Genomic DNA, 10015 nt, shown 5'->3' with positions numbered 1-10015 from the left:
GGTGGAAAACGGAACTCCACAAGGCAGCGCCATCAGCCCGGTATTGTTCAACATCATGATAAATGACGTTCTTAAAAATGTAAGCCCAGACATAGTGGTATCACTGTATGCAGATGACGGAGCTCTTTGGAGGAGGGGTGGAAATGTAAACCTGGTAGTCAACAAGATTCAACAGGCTATTATGGAGGTGGAAAAATGGGCAGGGGACTGGGGATTTAAGTTCTCTATATCAAAGACGTGCTGTGAATTCTTTACTAACAAAAAGGTGGCTAGCAATGTGAAACTCTATTTGTACGGAGAGCCATTGGAAAGGGTGGAGGTAGTGAGATACTTGGGACTGTGGTTCGATACAAAGCTGACATGGAGAGTACATGTTAAGAAAGTTGAGACAAAATGCAAAAAAGTAATGAACGTGATCAGATGCTTAAGTGGACTCAACTGGGGGGCCGACAGAGCTTCCCTAATGACTATGTATTATGCATTGGTAAGGTCAGCAATTGACTATGGTTGCATGGTTTATGGATCAGCGTCAAACACACAGTTGAAGATCCTTGACAGGGTTCAATCCCAGGCACTTAGGCTGTGTAGTGGAGCACTGAGGACATCCCCAGTTGCAAGCCTACAGGTGGAGCTGGGGGAAATGCCACTGGCATTAAGAAGGAAGAAGCTGACCTTAGCTTACTGGGCAAATTTAGGAGGCCATGGAAATGAACATATTGCACAGACAGTCCTGGAGCAGTGCTGGGAATATGCAACAAAGCGGGGCTGGGGGTTTGGCTGGAGCATAGGGTCCTGGGTACAGGAAGCAGGGCTTCAGAGTATAGCAATTGCTCCAACTGTGTCAGTACCTCCAGTACCGCCGTGGTTTTTTCCGCAACCGACAGTCGATATGGCAATATTGCAGTATATGCATGAGGAGAGAGAGACAGAAGCAGAATCTCTTGCATTTTATGTCAATGACTACATTAGAGACGTGCACCACCCGTGCACTGAAATTTACACTGACGGCTCTAAGGATCCAGTGACGGGGAGAACAGGGGCTTCCATGGTGGTCAGGAGAGTAGGGATCAGCCAGATGTGGAGACTAACAGATGAGCTGTCCGTGTATGCTACTGAAATGATGGCAATAATTAAGGCATTAGAATGGGTGGAGGAGGCACGGCCAAGAAAGGTGGTGATATGCTCAGACTCTGCTGCAGTAATAAACAGCATACAGTCATCAAAGTCATGTAGGATGGATCTACTGATGGAAGTGTATTTGGGTTTATACCGCTTAGAAAGGTCTGCAATCACAGTGTGTTTCTTATGGATCCCAGCGCATGTTGGAGTATGGGGAAATGAACGGGCCGACAGCCTTGCAAAAAAAGCCTTAGAGAGGCCAGAACCCGATGTAGCAGTCAAGTTGGGTCGGGGAGAAGTGAAGGTACTCATCCAAAGGGCAGTGGTGACACAGTGGCAGATGCTATGGGACCAGGAGAGTAAGGGAAGACACATGTACAGCATCCAAAAGGAGGTGGGGAAAGTAGGCAAGGTGGGGGGCAGCAGGAGAGACGAGGTTGTCATTGCTAGACTGCGGATTGGTCACACGTTACTGAACAGTACTCAGTGTAGGTTTGGAAGAGTGGCATCAGGGCAGTGTTTGGGATGTATGATGGAGGAGGAGACAGTCCAACACATATTGTTTGAGTGCCCTGTGTATGCAGAGGAAAGGAAAGAGTGGAAGGATGGGCTGCTTGAGAACGGTGAAGCTGATTTTAATCAGGCCACAGTGCTGGGAAGGGACGCAAATGTAAGAGCAGTGTTGAAGTATGTAACATCAACCGGGCTATATGCCCGCATTTAAACAGCAGTACTGTATTAACAGAATCGCCCAGGAACCGGTAGGTGGCGGTATGCGCAACTAAAGCGTAACCCGCCAATAACTCAATGAAGAAGAAGAAGAAGAAGAAGAAGAAGGCACTGCGTCCGACAGCCACGACAGTTGTGCATGCCCGAGAATCTTTGCGACAGTGGGCGGAGTTTGTCTTCTTTCGTAGGGAACGGAAAGTGTGACGGCGTGGGACGGGGAGGTCATTGGAAAGTAAAGAGAAGGGGGTCTGGGCAAGTCAAGGGGTGTAAATAGAGAATATTCCCCAATTCGGTGTTATAAATCTTGAATTTTGCTTCTTGCTTTGATAAGATTGCCTCCAAAGCTGGAAAGGGTTGTGCGAGAAGACTAAAAGGACGTTTTGTGGAAGGGTATTAGCTCGCTAGCTAGCCAAATTAGCAAACATGCTACGCTTAGTTGTACGTATGAGACAGTCTGCAACTGTCACTCGTTCGTGTAAATCTCTGGCTCTACGATCCGAGACAGCCCCTTGCCAACTGAAGAGATACCACCACAGCAAAGGACCGAGTCGCATTCGGCCGCTGAGCCGAGCAGCCGGTCTCCAGATCCAGTTTAGCAGAGGTCGCGTCTTGCATGACAACCAGATTGTTAGCAGCTACCACCAGAGTCACCGCTGCTATGCGCTTCCTCCACACCAAAAGGCAAGGTCTCCCCGCACACATGCTGTTCACATTGGGCTTCGTTTATAGAGATGATTGTGATTGACCGCAATGATAGTGAATGTTCTCATTGAGCAGTTCTGTAATAACTATGTAGCAAAGGGAGGTGAGGTGCATCCTGAAACGCCCTTCACTGCATGTATACATCTGGTACGACATGGGCATGCCTGAGTCCTACCTGGCAATTACAAACTGCCCTAACTAATAGGCCAGTCTTTAAATGTATCGTATACCTTGTGCCAGTGCATTTACCTTTCCATGAACATCTGGTAATTCACTGTATGTAGAGAATGCAAACATCAGATCTGTGGTCAAGGACACAGTGGTGTGACCAGTGGGCACCTGTCACCTTTGCCCACATGGCATGATGCTGTTTGGCATCCTCTTGACACTGTTGTCATCACGGGTCATGGTGTCATGTAAACGCCCCAGGGTACACAAGCTGCCCTTTTCTAGGATATGCCATTTTATGGGGCACTGACACACAGTGTCACCCAGATCATGATTACTGAATGCGATCTTGTTTAGACTACACCAGATTGCCAGACTATATATGGTGTCCCAGCCTTGCAGCTGATCCATGCATTGCACTCATTTTTTTTTTGTTTATATCCAAGACCAATGGCCCGGCACAATTGACTTCAAGCATGTCTTCGTCATTGTGCTCTTGAGAACGGCATTACTACTATTATTACCCTCGCTGGTCTTCCTCGCAGTGTCTTTACAGTGATGCAACAGAGCTCTTTGTAGGGCATATGGGTTTGCGCCACAGTGACTCAAGGTAACTCTCAGTACAGTAGTCAGTGCCAGGGGATATGCCCCACTGATCACCCCGAGTAGGCCATGCCAGCGAACAACGTGCCACAGTGATGCAACAGAGTGTACGCTTACTCCAGAGGTAGCACTTTACAGGCCTACTTTTTTATGACCTTAGTAACCTATGCCAGATAATGATCATATGCTATTTTACACGCCAGACTGATTGGCAATTGGCTGGTTGTACTACTGGCGCCAAAGGTGCCAAAGGAAATACCAGCTTGTAATGGCTGAAGTAGTAAAGCACTGACGGCTAACTGTACACAGTATAGAGCTGTAGGCTGTGTGGTGTAGGAAAAGTGAACAGCTGTGCAGTCTCAACATTTTCTCATCATGCTGTGTCATGTCACTGAATACACATGCCTCCTACCTTTTTCATGCACATATATAATGCTTTCTCAGTGGCTCAGTAGGAGCACCACCAAAAGAATGAATGAAGAGCTGTTCTCTCTTTTACATGTCCTACTGACCGGTGAGTGGAGACTGCCTGCCCCACTGTACTGTCATGCAGTATAGGAAGAGTTCCGTTGCACACAGCAACTGAAGTTTTGCTTGTTGAGTCCACCCTCCTCTGCATAGGTCAAAATGTCCTTGAGCAAGACACCCGCGGTGCTTGACTGGGGCCTTGTATGGCAACCTTCTGTACACTGGTGTGTGTGAAGGTGTATGAATGGAAAAAATGGTCTGAGTCAGTGTCAAGAAGTTCAGGCACCCTCCCGAGCGTAGTAGTGCATTGTATAATCACAGTCTAATTACAGAATGCACTGCATTGTACAACCAGTCAAATTACAGAATCCTCCTTCCATCCTACCTGTTGTTGTTGTTGGCTCCTGATGCTTACTTTGGCTGACATGATTTTTCCCATAGGTGACGCTGCCCGCGCTGTCTCCCACAATGCAGCTGGGCACCATTGCACGCTGGGAGAAGAAGGAGGGAGAGAAGATCAACGAGGGAGACCTGCTCGCTGAGGTGTGCTGATTTGGGTGTGTGGGGGTGGGGGGGTGTGGGATGTCTGTGCATATGTCTGTAGGCCCTTTTGCATCAGATATTGATGTGAACTCTCGAACCAGGTCCAGTCACAGCTTCTGTGCCTGCATGGCTTTCTTATATTGCTTCAATGCTTTTGCATCAACTTGTAGCGATAGAACTTTCCCCAAAACCATCTCTTCCGAGCGAGTTAACTTTGTGCGACAAAATTAACAACGTTAGAGCGGTATAACTGTTTTTACATCACATGCGTTGCACTACTTTCTTGATGGGCAACACGATAAAGCGAATCCTCTTGCTGATTGAAAAAAACACTCCAGTCTGTGTGTGTTCAGTTACTTCCTGTTAACTGATGTGAAATGAACGGTCTGTTCCTGTAATGAGGTGGCATGATGGATGATGCCCTCTGCCATTCAGCTGAGGCTCACTGGCTCTGGTGGCATGCAGTCAGAGGGCTTAGTGTGGTACCCTGGGTAGTGCTATTCCAAGAACATAGTTGAGTGATAAACCAGGCTAAGGCCGGCCGCACATTGGCTCCGTCAGCACTGTGGCGCACTTTCGCTTCCGACGTAATTTGGACCCCCAAACCCAATTTCACACAAACATACAGTTGAGGATGATATTATTAGCCTCCCTCCTGAAATTAGACATTTCTCTTGATTTCTCAGTGAGAATGACCATTATGAACCGTTTCTGTTATTCTGGAAACAAATACACTGATGGAGATAATGTCCAATGAGTTGAATTTGCATTTTTCTATCGTTCGTTAAAAAGTTTAAACAAAAAAAGGCAAAAATGACAAGGACAAAATTATTAGCCCCCTGATCAGTAATAGTGAATATGACGCCATTTATGAACCAAAACTGACAACAGGCACTTTGATCAGTTGTTACCTAGGTTGGCACATGCCCCACTAGGGATTTTGACCCATTTCTTCATTGCAAAGTGTTCTAGCTGGTCCAAATTGCATGGATGCTGAGCATAGACATTTGCCACAGACTCTCAGTGGGATTGAGGACTGGACTTTGAGCGGGTCATTCCAGTACCATGGTTTTAGTGTCCTTGAAGAACCTCTGAACTAATTTAAATGTTTACTTTGGGTTACAATTTTGTTGGAGGACCCAGCACTCCAGATCCAGACCCAGATTCCCTGTGTCTGAGGCTGAATAACAGTCTAAAAACTTGATGCCCCCATCACTATGTGTAACAGTGGAAACTGCTTAGTCTCATTAGACCAAAGAAGCATTGGACACCTGTCTAGATGATTGTTATTGACCTGGCCTCACCTGGAGTTTTTATTTCAAGAAAGACAGCTGTTAGGGCTTGTCATCATATTGGGCTTTGGGGCCATCATCACAGAAGAACCCTTTTACTAAAAGTGGTGCATATCAGAGTGTTATTCAGCTTTGCCTATGAACATTTGAAAGTCAAAAATGAGTTTTGAAAGTCTCTGCTTTCATCTGATGAGATTCAATTGCAACTGCTTTGATGCATGAATTCTGCTTCTGTCAGGTGAAGAAAGGGATAGTCCTTAAAACTTTATAACATGGTTTCCTCAATTAAACATGGTGGTGGAAGCATCATTCTGTGGCAGCCTCAGCCACAGGAAACCTTGTTTGGGTGTACGGCACCATAAAGACAAAAGATTATGATAGAATGTGGAAGGTGACCATGCAAAAATATGCTCATAGAGGAAGCTAAGATCTTCACTGGATCTTTCAATAAGATAATAACCCAAAACTTTCATCCAAAATTGTTCAAATGTTCTTCAAGGTTACTAAAACTATGATCATGTTGTGGTTCAGATCTCAATCCTTTAGATAGTCTTTGAGGAGTGCTGAAAATGAATGTCCATCCTTAACATCCATGCAATTTGGACCAGCTTAACTATTTGCAATGAAGCAATGGGCCAAAATCTCTGGTAGGACCTGTGCCAACATAGTTAACAACTAATCAAAGTGCCTGATGTCAGTTTTGGTTCATAAATGGCACTCTATTGACTATTAATGATAAGGTGGCTAATAATTTAGTCCTAGCCATTTTTACCCTTTTTTGTTTAAACGCATTGTGAAAATGGAAAAATGCAAATTCAACTCATTGGACATTATCTCCATCAGTGTATTTGTTTCCAGAATAACAGAAACGGTTCATAATGGTCATTCTCACTGAGAAATCAAGAGAGATGTCTAATTTCAGGAGGGGGGCTAATAATATCATTGAGAGTCAATGGGCGGCGCCGACAAAATAGAACTCGTCTCTAATTGCTATCCGACATCGGCGAATGTCAGCGGACATCGGCACCAGTGTGCGGGGTTCTATTGAAAACAATGGAATCAAACTTTTGCGGAGCAGTGCTCAGCACTTTGTCGGAGCCTATTTGCCTATTTAGCCTATTAGTCTAAATCTACAGGAATTAGTAAACCTGCTAATAGATAGTCCACAGGTGTCATTTAGTTTTTTTTAAATGGGGACCCCAAGGCTCTTCTATTAGCTGATGTACCTCAAGGTCAATCTGATTTACTGCTTGGGCAGGTTGTTGGAATACTCTCCTGGCTCAGGCTGGCTGGGTTGGGTTGGGTTGGGTGGGTGACTCCTCCAACACCCTCCCCCCCAACACACACACACACACACACACACACACTCCATACTGTTCCTTATACTACACTGCCCTGTCTGCCCTGCCCTGCCACTGTCTGTCACACAGTGCACACAATGAAATTGCATTTATACCATCTGTGTCCCTTACCACTGTCCCCTTCAGTGCAGTGGGACAGTACCATGTACAGGGTACCTCAGTCATGGAGGAGTGTGGGGGGAGAGCACTTGTTATTCATCCCACTGTCTGTTTGTATTTGTGTTTTCGTGCATTTCCTGTAAACTCATGGGAACTGGCGGCAGCTGTGGCCTAGTGGTTAGGGAGGTGGATTTAATATGTAATGTAGTGTAGTGTAGTGTAATGTAAACAAAAACTGACCGCCTCCTCCTCCTCTCTCCTGCCGATGCTCAGGTGGAGACTGACAAGGCGACGGTGGGTTTCGAGATACTGGAGGAGTGTTACCTGGCCAAGATCCTCGTCCCGGAGGGCACCAGAGACGTGCCCCTTGGATCCATCATCTGCATCACAGTGGACACGTAAGGCACCCCACCTGAGCATCTCTGAATAATTATAATAGTGGGTACTCAACTGAGTATCTCTGAATAACTTAATATCAGTGGACAGGTAAAGCTGAGTAGCTCTGAATAGGGCTGCACAATTAATCGGAAATAATCGGAAATCGTGATAAAATTGTGAAATCGAAGTCGTGATTTTAATCGTGATTTAATCGTGTAATCGCTTAATAGTGACCTATCTTTCACAGCGTCCTTGAAGCCAAGAACATACTGATAGGATGGTGTTTCTGGACAGAAATCTGTCCACCTAAGTTTCATGCTATTGCCTTTACATAATTATTGCAATTCAATTTATTTTGCTCATCCCGTATAATTAATTCTTGGTTATATTTCATCTTGTTATAATTTTCAAAAAAATCTGCAAAAAAACAATAATCGTGATTAATAATCATGATTACGATTTTGACTAAAATAATCGTGATTATGATTTTTTCCATAATCGTGCAGCCCTAGCTCTGAATAATATTAATAATAGTGGGCACTCACCTGAGAAGCTCTGAATAACTTAATACCAGTGGACAGTCAGTCACCATGTCCCTATGCATGTTAACAGTGGACAGGTATGTAGTCACTTGAGTATGTATTCATAATTATAATAGTGGGCTGTCACCAGGGGGATATACGGCACTAAGAACATGATTAAGTGATAAACCAGGGTTAGCTAACATACAGTAAGTGGTGAACCTGGTAATATATATACCTGCAGGCATTATTTAGTGATGAAAGTGAAGACTCCAGGCTCTTCTATTAGATAATTTACCTCTACCAAAAGGTTAACTTAACATGGTTATCTCTGAATAACTTACTACCAATGTGTAGTCACCATGTCTCTATGCATGAAAACAGTGGATGAAAACAGGTATTTAGTCACCTGTGTGTCTTCTTTGATAACTAGCAGACAATTCCATGCCGTGGATGTTTACTCGCTTGTATTTGCAGTGTATGTGTAGTATTGAAAGCCTGGATAATCTCAGATAAAAAAACTGCTTCATAGAGAGGTAGGGCAGGCCGGTAGGGAAAAATTGCAGAGGGGTCATTCCCGATCCTTTCATGCAATAGTAGGCGGGAAAGCTGCACAGTGAAGGCAGGGATATCCTGTTTGGTCTTCATGCTCTTTGTGGTGTAAATATGTTTTTTCCTCAATGAGGTGAAGCATTGATTAAAACAAACTGGAAAACTCTTCTATCCCCTCACCAGCTCTGTTGTGTCAGTAAGTTTAGTACAATGCAATGGTCAGTTGAGCGGCTGCATGTTTTGCTTGAAGACCACAGCTCCTTACCCAAAAAAGTAAAGGTTAGGTCATCATCCATCACAGATAAATTCCTCATATATTCCTTACATCCTGAAGCACATAGGTACTTCCGCCTTAGCCTGGTTCTCACCAACGGTGCTTGTGTGTACACAAGCTACCGTTTGGTAGCACTGTCGTTAACATGCTCTTCTCGAGTCAGAAAATAAATTGTGCATTTATTGCAACTCACCAGTCTTCACCAACAAATTCCTCCAAAAATGTTTTCTGTTCATCTTTAAAGAGTCAATATAGTCTATAACAGACATGATCAACTGGCGGACCCAGGTCCGGATGCGGACCCAAAAGCAATGTCATCCGGACCAAGACAAAATCCATCTGTATTTAATATGTATAAATTATACATGAGATTTTGCTGCCATGCGATCTATAGGTGTATTTCTGCGAAGCCAGTCTTACAGGTATGACAAATAAAAGTATCATCACTATGACAACTCAGTGAGTGAGCAAGAGGCCAGTGCGGCCAGCAAGTGAATCTATTTTCTGCATCGGTCCGTAGCGACTTTTTTGGACCCTGGAAACACACGAAATTTGGCGAGTGGACCTTTTCAGTTTCTAGTTGAGCACCCCTGGTCTATAATCTGTACTGTGACTCATCAATGCGAGCTGCCGTTGATATTTAAGCAATTTAAGTTAATATAATAATAATAATGGCCGTGCTACCAGACGGTAGTGTGTGTAGCTCCGCTCCACCAGGGGGCTTCAGAGCTACACACATTACACCGTTGGTGAGAACCAGGTTTCCACCGCCTCCCTTTGTTAGAGAATGCTGTTGTTGGAGGCAAGTGAACTCAACAGTAGTGGGAGTCCTTTCTCAGGGTTCTGACTATCAGTATGCAGCTCAAGGGTTGTGTGGTGGATGTTGCAAGCTGTTGTCATTGTGTGTGTGCGCTTGCGTGCGTGCGTGCGCTTAGCTGGCAATAGCATTGCACTTTAGAAATTGTGTGTGTGTGTGTGTGTGTGTGTGTGTGTGTGTGTGTGTGTGTGTGTGTGTGTGTGTGTGTGTGTGTGTGTGTGTGTGTGTGTGTGTGTGTGTGTGTGTGTGTGTGTGTGTGTGTGTGTGTGTGTGTGTGTGTGTGTGTGGCGTCATCTAGCTATTGTGTTTGTGTCTAAGTTATGGCTGATTGGATGGCTGCCAATAGGACTATACTCAAGAGGTGGTGTGTTTGTGTGTGCGTGTGTGTG

General features: G+C 44.9%; 1 protein-coding gene across 1 annotated transcript in view; it reads left to right on the top strand.

The window, feature by feature from the left end:
* Positions 1-2030: 2030 nt before the first annotated feature.
* The window catches only part of LOC134455961 (dihydrolipoyllysine-residue acetyltransferase component of pyruvate dehydrogenase complex, mitochondrial-like), a 22651-nt gene continuing 14666 nt past the window's right edge, over positions 2031-10015 (top strand). Inside the window, exons 1-3 of the mRNA XM_063207337.1 lie at positions 2031-2529; positions 4231-4332; positions 7358-7482. Of these exons, the coding sequence (XP_063063407.1) occupies positions 2272-2529; positions 4231-4332; positions 7358-7482 (485 nt within the window). The 5' untranslated portion in view covers positions 2031-2271. The remainder of the gene's footprint in view (positions 2530-4230; positions 4333-7357; positions 7483-10015) is intronic.

The sequence above is a fragment of the Engraulis encrasicolus genome, chromosome 9 (genome assembly GCF_034702125.1).
Source record: "Engraulis encrasicolus isolate BLACKSEA-1 chromosome 9, IST_EnEncr_1.0, whole genome shotgun sequence".
Classification (NCBI taxonomy): Eukaryota; Metazoa; Chordata; class Actinopteri; order Clupeiformes; family Engraulidae; genus Engraulis; species Engraulis encrasicolus.
Note: the sequence above shows the minus strand (reverse complement) of the source record. Positions and strands in the feature narration are given on the sequence as shown.